This window comes from Maniola jurtina, chromosome 14, assembly GCF_905333055.1.
Source record: "Maniola jurtina chromosome 14, ilManJurt1.1, whole genome shotgun sequence".
NCBI classification, from domain to species: Eukaryota; Metazoa; Arthropoda; class Insecta; order Lepidoptera; family Nymphalidae; genus Maniola; species Maniola jurtina.
Window position 1 is genome coordinate 6,647,847 of NC_060042.1, and position 24,877 is coordinate 6,672,723.

The window sequence follows — 24,877 nt, forward strand, 5'->3', positions numbered from 1 at the left end:
TGGAAAATTTAGTTCGATATTCTTTCCATCCTATTTAATATAAAAAAAAAGCGGAAGTGTTTATATTTGTCTGTTTGTCTGCTAGGTTTTGACGGCCCAACTGTTAAACCGATTTCGACGTTTGGTACAAAGATTTCTTTGCATCCTGGGGAAGGACATAGGATATTTTTGTCTTGGAAAATCAGTTCAGAGTTCTCGCTGGATTTTTAAAAACCTAAACCCATACGGATGAAGCCGCGGATATCTAATGGGAAATAAGAAAAGGTATCTATAGGACCGTAATATCCTTGGGAAAGTCAATAAATAAATGTTTGTTAACTTTGACATATTTTCACGCGTCACTGAACTATTTTCCAGCGCTGACATTTATAAAGTGGGAGGGGTGACCTTTCCGTAGGAGTGGTCGCTAAGACACTTGTTGCTATTCACAGATACTGGTGCAACAGGTCTAGACAACGAATTTATTAAATTATGTAGAATAAAAGACAAAATTAGGTGCTAAAATGTGCCTAGATATCTTACAAGTAGGCAGGCGTACCTAATTGTCTTATAATAATATACTGAACTAGCTTATGTCTGTGACTTCGTCCGCGTGGACTACACAAATTTTAAACCCCTATTTTTAAACCCCGACCCAATAATAGGGGTGTTATAAGTATGACGTGTGTATCTGTCCGTGGCATTGTAGCTCCTAAACTAATGCACCGATTTTAATTTAGTTTTTTTTTTGTTTGAAAGGTGGCTTGATCGAGAGTGTTCTTAGCTATAATCCAAGAAAATGGGTTCAGCCGTTTGAAAGTTATCAGCTCTTTTCTAGTTACTGTAACCTTCACTTGTCGGGGGTGTTGAAAATTTTTAATTTACACTTGTTTATACATGTAGGCACAGTATAATATCCTCAAATGTCTTTAGCTAACAAAATGCTTAATTTTTATTCACTCAAATTATCTAGTTATGTCAGTCTAATAAATTTATATCGGCCTTGGAACAACATTTTAATTATACCCTCAAATGTTACTTGTCCTTAATTAATGGTGTACCTATTATGTAGTTATTACCTACTGATAGGTGATATTAGGCACCTAAACGGAACAAGAAAATGACATACCTAATTTAAAGCGTTAATATTGTTGGTTGGTACATGTGACTAGTTTTGTTGTATTAGAGATTGTTTAGGTAATTAGGTAGGTAGAATTAGCCGCACGCGAATACCTACTAATTATTATACATATACTTATTATTTTTATTCAACCAAAATGTGTCTTTCAAAGGAACGTAAAGTCCTATGGTTATTTGACTGGTCTCGTTCTAATAGACGTTGGATCATGGATGACGGAATGGATGTGCAGGGGAGGCTGGTCGTCAGGGTTGGTGGCGCGCTGACGTAGCACGAGGTTCGCGCAAGCTGCTTGGAGGCACGATTCACTCGCACTCTCCGCGCACTACTCATTCCAATACGAGCCGAGTGGCCGACGTGAATGCCTGTGCCGCACCGCTACGTACAAACCGCTAGAACCGACACGTTTACGTTGACGGGTTCGCATCTCGCCGCGCACGAATACGCGATAACTATCACTTTCGCTACGTGCAATCCTGTTTGGAACATGATAACGCAGTGAAAATTACTCTGTGCACTTCCTGGGAGTCGACTACGGCATCGCAAGGTAAGTTGATCCCGACTCAAACCAAAATTTAACCTACGTGTCAGCTCTGACTGCTAAGTGAAAGGCGAATTCTTTGTTAAAATACACGAATAGATTGACAAACAATATTTTCTTAAATCATGTGTTTAGTTTAATTTAATTTAGTAATCATGTATGTATGATTAGTTAAGACAAAGTTATCTACATTAAATTCTTAATGTTATTTCTGTGTCTGGTCAAATAAACTTTATATAGTTAGGTAGATACTATACTAAATTATTCGTAAGCTTTAAAATGCCTTCTTTCGTTAAGAATTCGTAACAGATAAAGAAAATGATATGCAAATATTATCTTCCACATATTTTTAGAAAGAGATCTTTTATATCTTACGAGTTAATGAATATTATGCAACTATTACCTACATTACCACTTACTATTAAGTGTTTTGCAGATATTGCATTTCAAGATTAGTGTATTAGAAACTTTAATAGACACCAGTTATCTATGCAAGTTGGATAGGTATGAAATGTAACGTTATATTCGGTGAGGAAAAACCGTGATAGATAAATAATACCTAATTTAAGTTCAAGTTTCACGCTTGGTTTCAAATAATATTTATATCATTGATAAAGTAAATTACTTTAAATGTAATATGCTTCTGTTGTTTACTTAAGTACTATGAGTTTAAAAATACGGAAAACAAAAACCTAACATGCAAAATGAAAAAAATATGTTCCCTGAATATCTAAACACTTGTCTCAGAGCTACTACGATTTTCAAAGTACCTTTATTAAATATTATTTTCAATTTTCTTATGTACCTGCCTGCCCACATTTCCATACCTACATGAAATCAATAGTTAGTACAGGATAATATTATAATAGTAGGTACTATACGTACTATAATAGCAAAACATACTTAGATACGTAACTAATGTGCAATAACAAGAAACAAAATGTACCCACCAACTATTGTCGTCACACCTTAGCGCATGTCATAAATCCAGTGATATCAACCTGAGTAGATGTAAAAAAAATGAATACCCGGTTGAGTTTGTTGTGGGCTCTTCTCAGACTTGGGCGCGTATGGAACCCTCGTAGCTTTAGTTTTAAGTTACGTAATTAATTATCACCACAAATTTAACAATGTCGACCATCAAAAGGAGTACAATTGTACCTACTTTGAATAAATGATTTGACTTTGACTTTTAAATGAAAATTTGTCTGCCAATCCGCACTCGGCCAACGTGGCGGACTATGTATGGCCAAATTCCTTCTCATTCTGAGAGGAGATATCCGCTCAGTAGTGCGCTGGGCTTTGGGTTAGTCATGAAATGAATTATTTCATTTTATTGTTCTTAAAAAGTATTTTTAATCTTTAAAAAATCTAAGTAGACGTAGGACAATCAACTAACAAGGAGAGCGTATTCCTGAAATGTTTTTGACACCAATTACTATGCTTAGAAACTTACAGCTTATCATTTAGAATCCTTTATTTTCATTTCAAAAATAAAATATTTAGTCATATCACACATTTTTTTAGTCATCAAAGTTACCAATTTATTTTTTCTAAAGTGTTTTATATGTAGTAGATAGATATACATAGATACAATATTTGCCGTGCATCAGACTTGCGTCAGAGACCTAAAATACCTAGGTATAGCTACCTATACTGTTATAGGTAATTTGTTAGCTTCTCGAAGCACAATCGCAAGCGAAAGTGAATACGTGCCTTCACTTTCAGTGTCGTTTCTTAATAAATTAAGTATTGAAATAAAATAATGTAATGGGTAGGGTAAACAATCCAGGTAGCACAGTACGAATAATAATATGCAGTAGTACCCACACAAGTAATTTAAAAATTTGCATCTTTTTCAGCTCGCACATTGAAATCCGCCATTTTTATTTATCACATCACATCACATCACACTTCACACTATCACACTAATATTATAAAGGCGAAAGTTTGTGTGTATGTGTGTGAGTGTGTGTGTATGTTTGTTACTCCTTCACGCTAAAACCACAGGACGGATTTGGCTGAAATTCGGAATGGAGATAGATAGTATCCTGGATTAGCACATAGGCTACTTTTTATGCCGGAAAATCAATCAGTTCCCACGGGGTTTCGATAAGCCTAAATCCACGCGGACGAAGTCGCGGGCGTCAGCTAGTCAAGTATAATTACGATCTGCGATCCAGTGGCGCTCACGCCACGAAGACGAATCTAATGAGGTACCTATCGTTTATTAAAGTCGGCTAAGCCCTTGAGTAGTTATGAGCGGACATACATACCGAGGCACATACAGATAAGTTAAACATATAATATAACCCACCTTTTGGGCTTCGCCGAGTCGGGTAAAAATAAGAAGGGTAATTTTGTGCCAGTAGTAAATTAATCTCAAGTTATCATGACTGAAAATTTAAATGGAAAGTAAATTGTGTATTATTAGTAGGTACTCTAGGACCTAAAAAGAAGACCTAGGTACCTATCTGATAGGTCATCAAATTTTGTGGAAAAACTCAATCTGGCCTGAGCTAGGTAAGTTGAGACACTGAGAAATAAGTAACAGGCAGGTACCTAGTTGCCTGCGGAATGTACTTTTTCGAAATCATAGTACTAATATTGTGGAAGGCAATCTTAGATCTTGCTCATCGACTTTCATTCTTGCAATCGCAGTCACGTTTTTGTATTTATTTTTGAGAATTTTTATTGCACAGCTGTATGAGATATGTACCTACCTAGTTAACTAATTAAATTATTCTTACTTCAGTTGTAGCTATGTAATACATACTTACTTAGGTAAAATTTTACATTCTTTAAAATAGTAGGTATATGTAAGCAACTTGACGAAAAATGGAAACAATCGGCTTTTCATATAGGCTAGCTTTAACAGGGCTCTCTCCGTCACTCGTTTCATACAATCGTAGTTCCAATTTCATTTGAATATTAAGCAACCAAAGTCCATGAAATTTTGCAGACATATTCTAGAAACTAATATCTGTGTCTGTAGTGTTTTAGATTTTTCTAAAAATATGTAGTTTTAAAATTACAGGGGCTCAAAGATTTGTATGAAAATTTTAAGACCGCGTAACTTTGAAACCGAATATTTTAACAGAAATCTGGAAAACCACAGACATAGATATTAGTTTCTAGAATATGTCATCATATGTTTTTTCCATCAGGTGTGATTGTGGTCAAGCGCTTACCTATAGTGAATAAAAAAAAAATTAAAAAAAAAATATGTCTGCAAAATTTCATGGACTTTGGTTGTTTAATATTCAAATGAAATTGGAACTACGATTGTATGAAACGAGTGACGGAGAGAGCCCTCTTAAGTTTTATTGTAATATTTTATTGTATCATTATTCATAATATTAGGTACCTTTGCATCAACGATGATTCTATATGAGACAAATGAAAATAAAACTAAAATATAATGTCGTTCAAATAGATACCATTGAAAACAAACGAATGGATACAATCTATTTGTTGTAAGTTTGACCAGCTGGATATGTTTTATTATTCGATATGGTAAATGTTTGCGTGTAATTAATTACACATTCACACACGTTTCAGTATTACATGTTACATGTCAAATATAAAATTTTACAATGCACGTAGCAAGTAAATGCTCTCACGTATAAAATCTTCTCCTAATAAGTAGGTACCTATATAAGGCCTATACACCAAGATTACCTACTTAATTTCCTGATAATACTTATCTATTACTATATAATATTACCTATTATAGGCTGCACCTATGCATGGGGCGTTTTGAATGTAGATCATTAACCGACTTCCAAAAAAGGAGGAGGTTCTCAATTCGTCGGGATCTTTTTTTTTTTTTTTTATGTATGTTCCCCGATTACTCAAAGACCCCTGGACCGATTTGGAAAATTTTTTTTTGTTTGAAAGGGTATACTGTGCAGGTGGTCCCATATAAATTTGGTGAAGATCTGATGAATATCTTCGGAGATGGAGAACAGAACTCCTCAATGGATAAGAGCAAATTGCTCGCGATCACTGTAATAGCTTAGTAAACAGTAGGGTTTTAACTGGGCATAGCATATTATAGTACAGTGGGGCCACTAAAAATTGTGAAATAAAAAATTTTCAAAAGAAAAATAAAACCGACTTCAAAAACCAAAAACACTAAAAAGTAGAAAATAATTTTTGTTTAGCTACACATGTAATGTACCTAGGTATGAAGTCGGGCGAGCTTCACTCTTGGATTTCTAATTTTGTTTTAATATGCTCGCTCGACTTCATACCTAGGTACATTACATGTGTAGCTAAACAAAAATTATTTTCTACTTTTTAGTGTTTTTGGTTTTTGAAGTCGGTTTTATTTTTCTTTTGAAAATTTTTATTTATATCCTGAAGATGAAAGTAATAGAAAATGATCCCAATGCAATCATATAATAATAGAACTAGGTATCCTATAACTTCCTATCACGAGCTTATAGAAGGTAATATTTTCGTACCGATAAATTCGTAAAATAAGAGCGAAATTAGAAAACATTGCGTTATTATACCAGAAAACAGTGACGTAATTTATGACTAGGAACACGATAAAATGATATTACATATTATTATGATTAGATTAGGCGTATCTTTTGTTTTGGATTATTTTAGTTAAATTTTAAAAGGCTGTTAAAAATGAGGTAATACAATTTTCCAATAGAAGTGACTAAAATTAGTAAGGGAAAGTACCTAAGACTAATGAATTCTTCTTCTTAACACTTAACTTAACTTCACAACTCGATGTTTTCAATTAAAAAGTCAAGTATGCAAATTATTATAAACATCAGTATACATAAAATCTGTTCAGTAGTTTCAACATTATGTGTGAACGTGACAAAATTTAAAAAAAAACTATTTCGATAATAATGCTTCCTCCGATTAAAATTTTCATAAAATAATTAATTACTGTAGGAGAAATGGTCCAGTTACAGTTTAATTATAAGTAGGTAGGTGGATTTATGAAGTCATAAATATGCTAGTTATTACAATACGTAGTCAGGTAGCTAGCCTTTAAAATAAAAATGTTCTGCTTATCACATAAGTAAATGCCGACTTTAGACTTATCGCGTCCATTTTTATTTATTTTTGCACCACAGTGTTCTAATTTGTGGAACTAGGAAAAACTAGTATTGCTTTATATTATCCATAAGCGACTGCAGTTATGTAGCAATTGGAGCAAGTATGTGAAAGGGTAGAATATCTTATAGGTTTCCGCGCAAACTACATACTAATACTTATCCCTAGAGATCTGATTTAAAAAGATTTATGGTCATTTGCTTATAGTCGGGCTGGAAATAAAAATTTAAGGTTAGGTTACGAGATCAAGTGTAATATTATGGAAGGGCTTCATTTGCACATTCTGAAAAGTATTTATATATATTTTTAAGGTTTCTTTGCATGGTGAAAAATGTTCTACTTTATAGGAAATATAAAGTCTCTAACTCCAAGTTTATTTAAGAAATCTGGAATAAATCTTTTCCAAAGTTATACAAAAGTGAGGTGGTGATGGTGTAATATAAAATTGTATGTAACTACCAGGTACTTAATATAAAACTCACCTCTTACATAAACTTACAAAAATTTAGTTTCGCAAACCCAAATAGCTTTTGAAACTTTTGACAGATTTATTTAACCAAATAGCTACTTGTTTTGTTTACTCCTAGCTACGGAACCCTCGCACTTCACCGGCTTTTTTAGTACACGTATGCTTATAAAGAACAGGGCAGCTTTTTTTAATATTTAAAAGATGACTGCCAATATATAGATTCAAAACATTGTAAGGAAATTGGAACTGGAAGTTGGAACAGAAAGTATTCTTTCAAAGTACTCGCACATTGTTATGCAATTTTTTGTAGTACAATAATAATACACATAAATCTAAGTGGGCTAACGGTGGAAGCAAGGTGAAAGTGTATGGCGAACGAAGGTCGCCTGCCACGCGGACTTGTTAGCTACGTAGCTTACTGGACATGGAATTTAATACGTTATCTCATCAACAAGATAAAAATTTAACGAACAGTTAAATTAAAAATAAATTAGATTCGAAACAGTTAACAGTGAAATGCTAGCATGAGTGGCAATAGATAATTAGAAATAGGTATGTGTAAAAACTATGTGCTAGTTACAAGTAGATATGTGTACGAGACGAGGAAAATGTAAATTGTATTAATATAGTTTTATTTCGAGAAAAAATCGATTGCAAAATTTTTACAGAATCGAAAAACAAGCACAAGAAAGCGAGTTAGTAAAAACTATGATGAGATGTTATGACCAACAACGGTTTGCTAGTGGTAATTAAGCGGCCTGTAACTAACTAGGTAATTAGTAACTAAGAAAAAATTATAAATATTCAACAAATCGCCAAACTTTACATTTGAGAAATAATGCGAATACGTTGTAGTCGCAAAATATCAAAAATTGCGTTACTGCATCCCTCTGGATGGCATGTAGTCCGTTTAGACCACGGTACTTTTATTCTTTTAGAAATCTGGTCATCATTTTGGAGTACCTGATATATTATTCGAGTCATTGTTACTTAGCCAATGCAATCCTTTGTGAAGTGGTGTTATCTCAAATCGTATCATTATCAATTATTTATTAAAAATGGACAATAAAATTCTGAACCACGCTATATCTACCTAGAATCATGTATGTCTGTGTTGGCCTCACTGACTATCCGTAGTTCCAAATGTCACGCAAATGTCAATGATTGAACGCGTTGAACGCGTTTTATTAAGCTTATAAGTAAGTGTTATAATATTGAAGTAATATTATGCAGCGGCTGATGAATTTATGTACCTAACATAAGTAAGTACCTACTGGTTTCTTGAGTTAGCGATGCTGATAGGTAGGTAATATAATATGTTTAAGCCTCGAAAAAACAATCTACTTTCATTAGGAAAGCAGGATATATCTGCAATATGTCGATAGGTTTTTATTCGTTAAAAATTGTGTGGTCTATTTTGGCACTTAAATACTCGCTAAGTAACTTATAGACAGATAACGGATAGATTGATAGGTTCGAATTCGGCTAATCGGAAATATTCTTACAATATTTATATAATCAAAAGATTCCAGATTTAGGTAATAACTAAACACTTTCTTAGATCACGATTCTTTTTGTTATTCAGATTCAAAGAAGAAGGATTTTACAGATTCAAAGGCTTCACATAGAAAAATCTATTGTGTAATTGCTTAATTTTTAACATTTTACCTATAGGTACATATCTACTGCATCTTATTCATTCTCGAACAATACATACTAATTCTCGTATTTAATTTAAATCTATATTCTATACTTACTTCAAATACTAGAATTAGTAAAATTTATTGTTCGAGAGTGAATAAAACAAAAGTTTCTTTATGGAAAATGATAATATATAAGGCGCAATTAAAGAAAACCCTTTATTGAAACAAGTGTTTGTTACGACATTGACGCAAATTGCTTACGTACAGTTGTACAGTCTGTCTGGAAAAAGATATCTATAATATTATGGCTTTTGTAAAGGCATATAAAACAGCGCACAGCAAGCACAGGAATGATTTGGCGGCCAGAGGCGTAGCGTGGACTAATATAGACGTGGGCAAAATCGCATCAACCAGCAAGGCCCCTTTTCTTTCGTTCCCAAAATCTGCCCAAGAGGTCTATCCTACCAAAAATGCTTTGACACGACATATATTTTGCTCATGATAGTGAAAAAATATAAATGCGCGGTGGGAGAATATTGAAACACATAATATCGATTTGAAAAAAGGTTTTATTTTGTTACTTGCGTGATTTCATTTGTTACAAAAGTTAAAAGTATAATGTTCTTCAGCTTTTTGCTTTACTGAAGTCCTCTATTGATTAAAGATTTGTAATTATTTTTTGCAGCTATACTCGCTTCGATTGAAAGTATTGCTAAAGGGGTCTTGAATTTTAATTTTTTCAGCAGGGGCTTACGCTAAATTCGTGAGCGAAGTGGGCCCCACTTCGCCCACGAATTTAGAGGTACACCACTGTGTCCCAAGCGCACTGTACACACCTACTACGTCCTAAGTGTTCGTTTATAGCACAAACTCGAGTAACTAGATACCGCACCTAGCCAGGCGTATAAATATAGTGTTATATCTTGGTACGGAACCCTTCTTGTGCGAGTCCGACTCGCACTTGGTCGGTTTTGGTATTATGTATCAAAAATTTCTCTAATGAAAGTTTTGATGAGACTCCAACTAGGCACCACAGAATAAGGATCGCGGTACACAGAATATAAATTCGACCAATGAATAATTTAAGTCATGCATTCGTTACATTCACCAGACGAGAGAGTCCAAGTGCTTCGTATCCAAATATTTCTGCTTTGCTATTTGGGAATGAAGATTTTTTTAACTTACTTGCTACTACTACTTGCTACTTAACTACATAAATATATAATTTATGAATTTAGGTAGATAAACATTTTACCTATTTGTCCACGAATACATTTACATTATCGCGCATACAAATATGTAAGTAAACCTTAAAACGAATTAGCTTACCGTGGATTAAATAAGGTTCCCCACTCAGCATAAAGCTGCAGCGTGCTGCAGCAAAATGCAGCGCTGGTTTTCAGCATTTAGCAGTTATACATACGTCTTGTACTTTGAGTACTATCTCTATTTTTCCGGAACGCATTCTACGACGATTTATCGACATATAAGAATATGTCGATAAATTGCCAACCGCAATCAATTGCTAACTACATAAAGCATTATAATGTTATCGAATAAAAAACCACTAAAATTGATATTTTCAAATAAAAAGTCACAATTGTGTATATTATATTATATAATATTTTTATATAAAGTATCCGAAAAATTAATATAATTTCGATTCAAAATAGGTGAATTTTGTCTGGTTGGGATTTTGAATATTACAGAAATATTGAAAAAATACTGAAATTTATCTTGTTGAGATTTTGAATGTTACTAAAATACGATCAATAACAGGATAGTTAGTATTTATAGACTAAAGGTACACGCGCAGATTATAGGACGCGTGGGAAGATTACGGTAGGTATTCTAAGTTTGTAGCATAATATTACATACAAAAAATAATATTCATCTGTCAGTCTGTTCCTTATCTCTACCTCCGTTTGCACATCGTTCGTCTGACTGAGTTGAAACTTTGTACACTTGTTGTTGGGACTTGAGGGAAGGTTACTGACATAGTACCATCAACTAGAGATATAGTAGAAGAGGTGGCACGCTAGTGGTTTTAACGCATATAAGCTAATGGGTACTTAGAGCTAGGTAGTAGATAAAAAAAAACTTCAAGCGCAAACCAATCTTATAGTTGAAAAATTCTTTTCTATTCGTATAAAGAAGTTTCACTTCGAAACCTATTTTTACCTTGCCTTTTCAATTTCAATTTCAAAGCCTTTATTTACTCCTTATCTTATCTTAATTCTAATTATTTACATATTATTTTTTAAGTTATTTACATTTTATATCTAGTATTAATTTAATGTTAGTAAGTATTTCTCTATTAGTATTTTTGATTGCTATGGTGAGCGTATGAAGTGTGTGTGTGTGTTTGTATGTGTGTGTGTGTGTGTGTTTGTATGTGTGTGTGTGTATCTGAATGTATACTTGTGTGTATGTGAATACGAGTGTTTGTTAGTAAGTTAGTAAAACTTAGTATATTTTATTTAATATTATATTCTTCTTTCTTAGATAAGGATCCCTCTTGGGTATAGGCCTCCTCCAGCTGGTGCCATTTTTTTCTGTCTTTGGCACTTTCAAGCCAATTTATTCCTGCTATTTGTACAATATCGTTCGACCAGCGCGCCTTCGGTCTACCAATTTTTCTTTTGCCTGCTGGACCTGGCCAAGTAGAGATTTTTCCTGTCCATCTTTCATCTGTAAATCTCGATACATGACCAGCCCACTTCCATTTCAGTTTTAAGGCATGTTTCAAGGCGTCTGTAAGTTTTGTCTTCTTTCGTATGTCTTCACTTCTCACTTATACCTTGCCTTAGTTCTTATTATATATAGCTATATATATCTAGCTATGTAGCTGTAATTTTCAGCATGAGGAATACAATTTAAAATTGATGCATATTTGGGAATACAAACAAAATACATTAACCTCATCCAAGACATGTAAGTACAAAATATTTATTTGGTATTCATCATCATCATTGCATCCGATCGCTAGCCAACTATAAATATAACAAAAATAATACATAATATAATATATTAGATCAATCGATGTAAATAAATAAGTTCTTGAAATCAAAGGAAAGTCGTTCATATTACTGAAGGAAAAACGCAGCCCTTTCGACATTCGTAGCGGCGGCGGCGTAGCAAAAATCACGTAGCATTTGCCACGTGGCAGTAGCGTAGCACATTAATATTACTACGTACATGGAATTAGTTAATATTAATATTTTGTTCAAGTATTTTAACCGTTGTATTTCAACTGGCACGAGTTTAAATTTATAATATGATTTTCGGAACGATAAAGTAAACTTTTATTATCAAAAGATGTTAGTAACCTAATAAAAATAAATTGGTAATTTTTGCGGTTTAGTCTTTTTACATCGTTAAATAAGCGTACTTCATGATATATATAGTTGGTTCGTGACTATTACTCGTTGATAAGAGCTAAGAACTGTTAAAAAAAAAACTTTTACAACTGCACAATAATAAAAAAATTTAAGAAAAAAAATTTTAAGGAATCTACCTCCTAAATATGAAAAATGTGCGTACCAACTCTAAACTACACTAGAATGACTTTAATTCCTCAAGTGTGGTTGGGAGTTGTGCTTTTTTGTGTGTTTTTTGGGTAAAAAATTATATTATGTACTACGTTATAAACACCTGCTTTACCATGGACCTATAAATCAGCTTACAGCTTAAGCCAAGCTATAGGTACCTTTATTATATTTATTTATTATTTATTATATTTATTTATTATGTGCTACACTTAAATACCTTCATAGTTTAATAGCTTTAGAATAATTAAAATATAAATTGCATGGCAATATAAATAATTAAAATACAATTTCCACGGTGGCTTGATTTGTTAGATAAGGCTTTAGTTTTATTGTAATATTGTCAAATATAAAATAGAAGTTGTAATATCAAAAGTCCGACATTTTAGCAATCCATTTTGATTGTGACATCTGTTATTCAATTTTAAAAAAATACTTTCGATCAATTTACGATCATTATATTTAAGGCCATGAAAACCGGTTCAAAACGATCTCTTGAAGCATACCAATACCTACTCCTTAAAATGTAGGTAACTATAATTTAAAACAAGAATGAAACTGGCTTAAAATAAATCAAACTAGTTGACTCGCCCCGACTTCGCTTAGGGTTTTTTTTTTAATTTTAACGTACAAACTAATATCGTGAGTAATTTTCATTAGATGTATAAGTTGTTACGGCTATATTCACGTATTTAGTCGATGTAAGCCCGACTAGTTTTGAACCCATCCGGGGTCCTTTTTCATAGAAACTCAGCTCTTCTTTACAAATTCCGAAAATCCTAGGGGGTCTACAGCATTAAGGAAACGTACTATTACATGCAAAATCTAAACTGCGTTCTAGACTCCGTTTAATTATTACATTGATATAGTAGGTACGTCAATCAGTTTATCCCTCAGATTAAGGAACAGTTTACCCTTATGTATGTGTACAATTAAGTGTTGTAAACCCCTGTAGAGAACAACAAATAATTAATGATCATCCTGAGCGCTGCCTGAGCGTCACTCATATTGTATAGTCACGGGTGTTAACTGTAATGTCATTTGTCGCGCACGGCGCCTCTAGGGCGCCTCTGGTCGCCTGGCGACCAAGCCCCGCCTTCAGTTAAAGGCGAATACAGGCTCGTGATCACTCTGGAACAGACGTTTTTATTGGAAAATTTTATGTAGCACCACTTTTAACATAATATTTTTTTTAAATCTTGGTATTAAAATAACTTAGGTATACTGCACCGATTGTTACAGAACTTCGTACCTAAGATACCATTTTTTCGAATACAGAATTTTATTTCTTCAATCCTGCTGTTTGAGTAATGTTCACATAGCCGTGGGACAGGCGATCTGTCGACTATTTTTTTATTGATGTTATACATATGCTATATGATATACAATCAAAAGGGCTCTTGTCACCATAGATATTCCTACGCCCATTGAGCCGGCAGGGATTAGTCGGAATGATAGCACGAGACCTGATGGATTGACGCTGGTTCCCTGGGCACAGGGATGGGTCCTAATGTGGACACAACGTGCATTGGCCCCACGGTTTAATAGCCTTATCTGGTGACAGAAGGGCTGGCTCATTTTTTGTGCAAACGATAGCCTGGCTGCCCAGCTTGGAAATGCAGCCAGTATTCTAGGCAACATTCCACGTGTACATGATTTGTACAGTTATTAGATAAGGCTAACTTTAAATATTATTATATTTTATAATACTTATGCTATAAGATTATTATTAAACTTAAATGTTTTCATGTTAATTTATCGACTTGTACACTTGCTGTTTGCCAGCTGTATCAAGAGAGTTTTCTGAAGTATAATCCAAACAACTAAAGTAAAAACAAGCTGTAGGTACAATACACGTCGCACGTTGCAATCTGCCACAGCATCCCAGGAGATTGACTATTAAATTAGACTCCTACACAGCCTTTGTGATTATGCTTTGTAGAGGCTATTATTCCTAACAAAATAAACCTACCTATAGTTAGGTATAGGTACCTATAGTTTACAATATTATTGTAAGTATTATAAGTTTTAAAGCAGTTTTAATATTATAATCATCTGAATAGTGTGACCATCTCCTTAGACCACATGCTGTTCCTCCATATAGCGAACACCATAATCAAAATATATGTTTTCTGTTATAATATGTAAGTACAATTAATACTAACTTCACTTTACTTTTATAACTTTAGGTTTAACTATGAAACATACGTCTTTAGATGTGAAGTATACAGGTACTAAGATATCAAATATATACCTACCTAAGTATTTTCATGTGGAGAAAGTTAGATTTCACTTTTCAATGTTTGAAAAGTATTAAATTACGTTTCTTACATTTAATATTATGATGTGATAGCAAAACGTGGCAATAATAATAACATATCACTTGAAAGATCACAATGCAAAATTCATGGGCAAAGATTTCCTCCCTCGTATAAATATAGGTAAGAAGGATAGAATGTAGGAAATTTAAGAGCATAGTATAGATATCAAACCGGGGGCCTACGAGCAGCAGGCTCCAGGTAAATGAAATCCAAGTGTCATCCATACTTTATTAACAAGTGTAAATTAAAAATTTATAACACCCCCCACAAATGAAAGTTACAGTAACTAGAAAAGAGCAGATAACTTTCAAACGGCTGAACCGATTTTCTTGGATTATAGCTAGGAACACTCTCGATCAAGCCACCTATCAATCAAAAAAAAACTAAATTAAAATCGGTTCGTTAGTTTAGGAGCTACGATGCCACATACAGATACACACGTCAAACTTATAACACCCCTCTTTTTGGGTCGGGGTTTAAAAACACGGAACCGTGTTTGTTGGTTTGTCTTCCTCTTTCCAGATAAGAGTTCCTAGGAAAAGCCTAAAATCTTACCTACCCACATACATTTTATTTAGTAACAAGTGTAAATTAAAAATTTATAACACCCCCGACGATCCAAAGTATTTGAGTTTTCCAAAACATCATTTTCAAATAAATAATTATGTATTTAGGCAACGTCCATCTTGACAGCTTGACATTTGTCAATTGACATAATATTAAGAACCTAACGATTATCTAACCTTCTTTTCATCAAGAAAATTAGAAAAGAGCTGATAACTCTTAAACGGCTGAACCAATTTTTTTGGATTATAGCTAAGAACACTCTCGATCAAGCCACCTTTCAAACAAAAAAAACTAAATTAAAATCGGTTCATTCGTTTAGGCGCTACGATGCCACAGACAGATACACAGATACACAGATACACAGACACACAGATACACAGATACACACGTCAAACTTATAACACCCCTCTTTTTGGGTCGGGGGTTAAAAATGTACGGAAGTTCCCCTAAACACACACCTTATCTAAAACGTTAATGCATTGTACACGTTTACTATTGATTACAGCACGGTTATCAAATAAATTCAACATTTAATCAATATAAGTATAATATAATTTAAAGCGTGCACTTCTCGTTGGCAACAGTGTTCCGCAATAATTCAGTTATTATGCCGTTATGTAGGTAGGTACTTTCATTTTATAATTTGCATTAAAGTAATCAGTTTCACTTGTTTAAGATCAATGTAATATACTGGAAATAAATCTTAGCACGATTCGACTTAGGAACAAATGAAATAGAAGATTCAACTGAGGTGCCTAAGTAGCTATTTTTCGTTAACATTAATTAATAGTACTTTGAAAGTTTTATACTATCATTTAGTACAAAGCAATAAATCACATTGTTGCTCTTTATAAAAATTATACCTAACTACTATAGAAACAAGATTAAATGAAAAATGTATAACTCCCCCGACAAGTGAAGGTTAAGTAACTAGAAAAGAGCTGATAACTTTCAAATGGCTAAACAGATTTTTTTTGATTATAGCTAAGAACACTTTCGATCAAGCCACCTTTCAAACAAACAAAACTAAATTAAAATCGGTTCATTAGTTCAGGAGCTATGATGCCAAAGACAGATACATAGATACACAGATGTACACGTTAAACTTATAACACCCCTCTTTTTGGGTCGGGGATTAAAAGACGCAGATCATACATAGCCAGCAAGACCCTCAAGAGTACAAGAACAACCAAAGCTGAAAAGATGCGCTTTTCAGTAGCGAAAATATGATTCAAATGACGTCAGTAGCATCAAAGCCTAGAAGTCATTGCCGAATATCTGCTGAGATTACATACATTTTCATCATCGAAAAATTTGACTTTTGTTTCTTGCACCTGGTACAAGCCTTCCGACTCTTTTATTGTTTTCACCTTTGTTGACCATTAAGATTTTTTTGAAAATGTTACAATAAAACTTAAAGCTAGACCCTATCTAATCTAATTACTGTACAATGCCCGCGTGGAGTGGAGCTAAGATTACTGGCTGCATTTTCACGCTGTACAGCTAGATAGCTAGCAGCAAAAAGTGAGCCAGCCCTTCTGTCACCAGATAAGCCTATTGACCGCGGTGAAATGTCTCGTAAATTGGTTTAGACATTAGTTTAGCTATAGCCGGCTTACACTCGCACGTGAAGTCGCGCCGTTATTTCACGCCGTGAATGTATGCCGCGATCCACGCGTGAACTGGGTCTCTTCCACACTCGCAAATCTTCACAGTCTTGTTCGTGACCTCCTTAAAATGTCCTGTCCGCTACTGCAGAAAAATGCGAGTGTAGATGCGTTCACGTTCGCGCGCCGCAAACCCTTTGTCGCGGACCAAAAAACCGACACTGATCGGGGAAAAGCGAGAAGCGCGAACGCGAACGAAGCCGTGAACAACATCTACACTCGTGATTCGCAGTTGTCCAGTGTAGAGCCCACTTTAAATTGGTTTTAGTCAGATTTTTGTATGGCTTATTTCAGGTGTCAAAATGCCCCAATGGGCCAGCACTGAAGGCGGTGGCGGTTCAGAAGCGGCATCGCCCGACCAAATGATGATCTGCTATGAAGAGGACGCCACAGAATATTATGACAAAAAACAAGAAGATGCTGATCTTAAAATAGAACAAGCTGATGGTACGTTCGAAAACCGACTCTTTATAATGTTGAAAATTATTTTCCTTTCCCAATAAATTAAGCGTATTTAAAGCTTGTGTAGGTATGACAAGTGCAACGGGTGGGTTTGAACCGCCGACCTTTCAGATCGTCCGCTACTTTAACCGTTGAGCTAGTGAGGCTACTTAAACTTAGAAAGTTAGAACATTGCAGGAGTACGTCACGCATCCTTGCTATAGAATGTTTTAGAGTAATCTCTGAATGCACGCACTTGCCTGGAAATAATCCTGCCGAAGTAATATACCTAAGTATAAATAAATTAACGTTATATTTCAACAAATGTAACTGTAATCAAAAAGTACGTTATCCGTACCTAATTATTTGCTTGCTTATTTATTTTATCGGTTGTCGTAGGGCTTAACTAATCAACTTAAAGTAAGTTGTAATGGCTTGCATCCAGCGAAAAGCGTACCTATTACTTACGGATGTTTTTGTTCTCGCAAAACAATGAGTTTCATAGAGATTTTCCAAAAAAAAACTTAACTCACGTCGACGAGAGCTAGTCACAGATAAAATACTCGTAGTAGCTAGATGTCATATTATACTCAAAACTGTGATGGTGAACATACAGACATACAGCAAGACCAGAGTAGGCAACAAAAAATAATTAAGCTTAGATACAATACATCACGCGTGTAGAGTAAAAATAGTGGAAATGACGATGTTTATAGATAAGGCATTACGAAAATCACCCGTAGCCGCGTACAAATCGATTTGTCTGTAACTTTGTACCGCGCTTACGCAAACATTTCGAGCGTGCAGTCACGTCACGTAATACTCAAGTTTCAATCTAGCCACTTGCAATGTTCGGGCGATCTTACTTGATCGCGTTAATTCCCAAGTAGGTCGGTGATCCAATGAAATACAAACACTTTCAGACTAGATTAGTAGAGCTTGATACTCCGGATTTAGGATAGTTTGTATCCCGAAAAAAAATAGGGTTCAGGACAGGGGATGAATATATTTTTGTGGATTTTACTCCATTAACCGATCTTCACATTTTTTTACTAAGGTATTAGTGAAGGTCTGATGGATAGTTTCGGAGCTGGAGGACGAAACCCCTCAAAACAGCAAATCTTTCGCGTTCAGTGTAATAGCTAAGTTTTAGATAAGCTTCTAGTCAGTGGAATTCAATAGTAACGGGGTTTCAATTATTTATCATTCAAATGATAATAATAATTATTCAAAACATTCAATGAGGAAGATTAAAATATAATATGTAGTACCTACTTAGATCATATAGCGCATATTGTATCTATGCCATAGATTCTAAGGAATAGCTCACCCGTGCAAAACCTGATGAGTTTAACTAGTAAATATATATAGGTAACACATGCGTCGGTATAGAATATAGATATCATAATGTTTCCTTGAAAATGTTCGTTGTAAATGGCACGTAATCATAGTGACGTATTAATGGAGATAAAATTTTATGATAAGAAAAGTGATGCCCGAGCCTCCCACGCAGTTCACGCCAACGCGAAAAATAAAATGCTACCTAATTTACCTTTTGGCTGTGGCTGTCTGTGCCTAAATATAATTTTTTGTACCAATAATACATATTCAACTAACTAATCTACATGTTTCATTGTAAGCGTAATGAACTTTAATAACTAAAGTTAAATAATTGATTCTGCATATCGCTACACAAATTCTAGTAATTAATTAATAAGCTACAAACATGCAACTGACTGCAAAAATTAGGTGTATGTATTAGGTAAGGGCCTACTCATTATTGAGATAGACACGGTCGGATAAAAAAATATGCAAAAATCTTCTTAGATAAATAAAACTGGCCGGATCAGGTTCAATTTTCATGCAAATAGCTCTTATGACGTAGACATCTAAGAAAGGATTATCGGCCATATAACGATCGCGGACGAAGTCGCGCGCAAATGCTCGTAATATTTTAATTTGATTGTTGGAACCTTGGCATATTTTTAACCCCCGACCCAAAAATAGGGGTGTTATAAGTTTGACGTGTGTATCTGTGTGTCTGTGTGTCTGTGTATCTGTGTATCTGTGTATCTGTGTATCTATGTATCTGTGTATCTGTCTGTGGCATCGTAGCGTCTAAACGAATGAACCGATTTTAATTTACTTTTTTTTGTTTGAAAGGTGGCTTGATCGAGAGTGTTCTTAGCTATAATCCAAAAAAATTGGTTCAGCCGTTTAAAAGTTATCAGCTATTTTCTAGTTTTCTTGTAGAAAAGAAGGTTAGATAACCCTTAGGTTCATAATATTCAAGTGTCAATTGACAAATGTCAAGCTGTCAAGATGGACGTTGCCTAGATATACATAATTATTTATTTGAAAATGATTTGTCGGGGGTGTTGAAAATTTTTAATTTACACTTGTTAGAAAATAAGTCCAATTGAAAGTAGCCGAAATCAGTAAAGAATTTCAACGGAAACACAACAAGTTAACATTGCTCAAGTTAACATCCACATTTTAAGAATTAATTAATAATATTAATTCGTGTGTTTGCCTTCTTTGGGTTGAATGCGAACTATGCGTCCAATTGAGTTGAAACTCAAAACTTCTAGAGTTGTTGGCACTTGCGTGAAAACTGACATCCATAAATAGGTCTATCGGCAAAGGGGGTGCGCGAGTCGTTCAAACAAAATTTTAAACAAGTGTAAATTAAAAATTTATAACACCCCCGACAAGTGAAGGTTACAGTAATTAGAAAAGAGCTGATAACAGCTTATTCAAACGGCTGCACCGATTTTCTTGGATTATAGCTAAGAACACTCTCAATCAAGCCACCTTTAAAACAAAAAAAAAACTAAATTAAAATCGGTTCATTAGTTTAGGAGCTACGATGCCACAGACAGATACACATATACATACGTCAAACTTATAACACCCCTCTTTTTGGTTTGGGGGTTAAAAAGACTTGTTTAAAGAGTGCATGTATGCATCCTTCATTATGTCTTATAGATTCTATTAATATGTAACATGTTCGATAACAATAACAAGATATCCAATCTGCAAGGAAAGGAAACAAGCTCGAAAACGATAAGTTATTCGTACAAATGTAAATAAAAATACTAAATTGTAACAAAACTAGTTTTAATGGAAAAAGAAAGTCAATCTTGTTTTACTGGTTCGGAAAATTTCCTATTTTGCTTACACTGTGTTGCAGCTGAGACCTACCTTTGCCAAAAGAGACCCTTCCTTTTGACAAAGGTAGGTCCAGGCTAAAAGGAAGGGTTCCTTTTGGCTTTGCCGCAGTCAGGTAATAAATAAATAGTGTAAAATATAAACATAAATGTTTCAGATTTCTATGACAGCGGCAGTGGTAGCGACGAACAAATTCCTCGTCGAGTATGTAGGCCGCGGCGGACGCCCGCGAGCTCGTCGTCGTCGGGCACCACGAGCGGCTCCAGCGGGCCCGGCCGCCGGCGCCGCTGCGGCATCTCGGCCCGGGAACGCAACCTGCGTCGATTGGAGAGCAATGAACGGGAGCGCATGCGGATGCACTCGCTGAACCGTGCGTTCGAGGTAATTAAATAATTAATAAAATTAGCGAAAATACAAGCAATATTGATGCTTTTAATTACTCTATTATATTTCCAAGGTATTCACGTTACGCATATTTCTAGGGTTCCGCACTTAAATGCTGCTATCCAGTGGGATCCAGCTATTACTAAGCCTTCGTTGTCGGTCTGTCCGTTCGAATGAATTTGATTTATATTTAAGAATTTAATTTAGAATGAACTGTAGGTACATTTTAAGATGTATAGAAGATACTTGTACCTACATATGTTTTTTGAACGATGAACAATTTATTTAATCATTTTTGTTTTTTTTTCAGGATCTCCGTCGCGTAATTCCTCACGTGAAAAAGGACAACCGAAGTCTATCGAAGATAGAAACACTAACCCTTGCCAAAAATTATGTGAAAGCACTCACTAATGCCATATGCACAATGAGAGGAGAGGTGTCTCGTTACCAGTAAGTTTACCTAAACTAATTAAATACCTAATTAGAAATTTAAGCATAATTGGTATTTAATTAGTATTAAATACCAATTATGCTTAAATTTCCGGCTTAGATACCTACAGTAGGCATTGGCTGAATAAAATAAAAATAAAAACTTCGTTGTCTGTCTCTCTGTCGGTCTTTCGTGTCTGTTATGAAACCTATAGGGTACTTCCTGTTGACCTAGAATCATGAAATTTGGCTGGTAGGTAGGTAGGTTTAATCCTATAGGTTTTCTTGAAAGACACGACGGACGGACGACGGACAGACAGACAAACAACAAAGTGATCCTATAAGGGTTCCGTTTTTCCTTTTGAGGTACGGAACCCTAAAAAGCATTAAAATGTGTGTGATCGACCGAATTTGGCCTTTCGTTTCCTCCGTACCTCAGAAGTCGGAGAACACTGTCGTAACTGTAAAACGTAAAATCTTAAATTCGAAATCACTTTCTCTTAGTCAAGTTGTACCTATACTGGAAGGATTTAGGCATCCACCCGCCGCCGCATTATTATCCCAAGACAACACGACTACTAAGAAAGACCATCACTACCCATATGACACTCGTAGATGCGAAAGTGTTTATTTGTTGGTTTATTGGTTTGTTACTTGTTCTTCAATCACGTCGCAACGAAGCAACGGAACGATGTGGTTTTTTTTGCATCCAGAGTATATTTTTAGACCTAGAGAGTGGCACAGGCTTATTTTTATACCGGAAAATGAAAGAGTTCCCAATGGATTTATAAAAACCTAAATCCACCCAAACAAAGTCGCGAGCGTCAGCCAGTTAGATAATATTAAGTTAAATTAACCTACCTATTTCCTTTCTTATCCACAGATTCAACAGCGATGACGAAAACGTAGAACCGGTATTTGTTCTAAGCCGGGATCAGGAACAGAACAATAACTTGCCGAACGATCAAGACAGGGAAGACCCATCACCGTTACAACAGGGATGCCTTTGACGAGGCCACACTTCCTAAGCACCGGCCTCTGAAATACCATTAGAAATGAGCACGAATGCGATTTCCATTAAGCTTTCCACACATCATTGACCAATGGAATTTAAAGCCTCGTCGTGAATACAAAATCTCCGTTGCATACCTTGATGTGGATAAAGCTTTATTGATACAAATTCATATGTATAGAGTTAACACAGAGAGTTTTTGCGGTCAAATGATTACAAGTGACTACTTATACCTACCTACTCAGTTACAAAAAAACTTGCTCGAATTAATTTTAAAGTTTAGGAGTAGGTCTAATTTAGACGATTAGAATTCTAACTCAATGAAGGATGTTCTTCGTTGTTTGTAAAGCTCTCTAATGTTAGATCTATAATCTAATTTGCTATTTAAATGCTTGCTATATTGATCCTACGACTACTGGCATTGTTAGGAGGAGACCAAGAACAAACATGCTATATTTTTACCGTTTTACCTAGTCGTAGATGTACTTTTGTGATGATTAGGTAATTTATGAGTTTGAACTAGGTAGTAAGATGTTAAATGTACAATATGAACGTTGCCTACTACCATACCGAAAATGAAAACGAAAGGTATGCATGCCTAGGTGTTCCATTAATTTACCAAATTTTTTTGTTAGGTGATATTTTAAAGGCTTGTTCGGCATTTCGGTGGATGCCGACAAATTAATTATAGTTCAAACCATTAGGTACTTAGTACTTACCTACAATATTTGAGAAACTTATATGTCCATGCCTTCGAGAAACCAAACTGTGGTAGAGATAAGTAGGTATTTTGTAAAGAACTTCAAGGCATTCGCTTTTGTATGTTAAATTAATTACTTACGGCCACAGAATAATATAAAAGTACTACTAGGTATACACTATTACGGCTAAAATAGTTGCAACTTTCTCTAACGTTACGACATACAGTTTGGCAGGATTATCAGTATTAATCTGAAGAAAGAGCAGAATAAAATGATTAAACACCTAACTTATGTCTTTGTAAATCATTGTTGATGTGCCACGAGTACAAAAAAATGTTTCCGCATCGTAGTGGTACCTAGTACCTACCTGCCTAACTAATTACATTCCTTAAAAATAATTATTACTATCACAGAATAATGCGTAAATGTGTTCCTAACCCTATATTTTAGAACTATATTTTTCATTTTTCCGATCTCAAATTTTCAAAAACTTACCTAGACATCGGAATTAGACATCGGAATACGATTACCTACGGATTACTACAGTACGGACTCTACCTAGTAATTTAGATACTTGCAGAGATCTCTCCCAGGGTGCCAATTAAGTACATAATTTATTATATTATGTATTAAAGTCAAGTATTATCTGTATTTTAATTTTTTTTCATATATACTTTGGTGCAGGTATACCTACAGTCAATTTTTTCAAAGATAGATAAGTATGTTTGTCTATCTCTAACTACCGACATGCTACCGACTTTATTTTTTGTTTTGTCGCTTATTTCAAGCGTTAGATATAGGCAGCCGCAGAATTCAGAATTATTTAACCTGTCGGTAGGTATAGTGCTAGGTATTGTAGGTAGGTAGGTAAGACTCACTTCGTCGTTCCTTCATTCAGCTTCACCTACTCGAACCTACGAGTATATCGTAACTAATGGGTGCTCTCTTCGCTTCGGTCAGCCTCGGAGGTTCGCTTCATTAAGAACATCGTTCACAAGCTTCTGGCATCTTTAAAAACATCTCTAGGTGTAGGACAGACAAGATTGCGTGGCGAGATGACCGGAGGCCATTAGGTATTTAATATAGGTACCTACCCGAACTACATTTTGCCGAAGATTTACGGTAAAAGTTTTCATGGATATGAGAATATTATGTCAACTGGAAATTCAAGCAACATATTAAGTACGAGTGTCGATTACCTATGTAGTACCTACGCATAGATATGTACCTACGTGATGATTTGGTGTGCCTACCTATCTATTATTTAATAATAATTATTATTATTACAGTAATCTCAATTGAAAGTTACCGATTAATTTAGATATATTTTTAAGTTAAAAAATTATAGTTATTTTTAAAGAATGCAATTGCATTTTTGTCAAATCACCTACTTATTTATAGAAATAAAATACCTAATATATTTTAGACATTTGTGATTTAGATTAATGTTAAGGTCTTGAGATAAATATTCTTTACATGCTAAGGACGACTCGGCGATAATACCGAAATATGATAAATGTTATTACATAAAATAAAATTTATATACATGCAGATAATAAATACGCATTTAAATATTTTCTGCTCTATCCCCTCTCAATAGCTAACCTAACTAGTTAATTTCGAAAACTTCATCACCGTTACCTCGAACATAGCTAGTACGATTGTTTACTTAAAGAAGCTTTTATTAATAGTAAGTTTTAAGCCTCAATAGCTCAACGGTTATAGGAGCGGACTGAAATCCGAAAGGTCGGCGGTTCAAACCCCACCCGTTGGACTATTGT

At 34.7% G+C, this 24,877-nt stretch overlaps 1 protein-coding gene across 1 annotated transcript; it reads left to right on the top strand.

The window, feature by feature from the left end:
* The first annotated feature begins 1,434 nt into the window (after window positions 1-1,434).
* Window positions 1,435-24,674, top strand: LOC123871734 (protein dimmed). Its single transcript, XM_045915669.1, has 5 exons — window positions 1,435-1,664; window positions 17,253-17,405; window positions 20,728-20,951; window positions 21,265-21,404; window positions 22,267-24,674. Exons 2-5 carry the CDS (start codon window positions 17,261-17,263, stop codon window positions 22,391-22,393), a joined length of 636 nt encoding a protein of 211 aa, XP_045771625.1. The 5' UTR covers window positions 1,435-1,664; window positions 17,253-17,260; the 3' UTR covers window positions 22,394-24,674.
* The last annotated feature ends 203 nt before the right edge of the window (window positions 24,675-24,877 follow it).

Bases quoted from the DNA above. Each gene is read 5' to 3' on its own strand.
- LOC123871734 (XM_045915669.1), top strand. From the start codon at position 17,261: ATGCCCCAATGGGCCAGCACTGAAGGCGGTGGCGGTTCAGAAGCGGCA. The intron at 17,406-20,727 runs GTACGTTCGAAA...TAAATGTTTCAG, and splicing joins TAAAATAGAACAAGCTGATG to ATTTCTATGACAGCGGCAGT. The intron at 20,952-21,264 runs GTAATTAAATAA...TTTTTTTTTCAG, and splicing joins CGCTGAACCGTGCGTTCGAG to GATCTCCGTCGCGTAATTCC.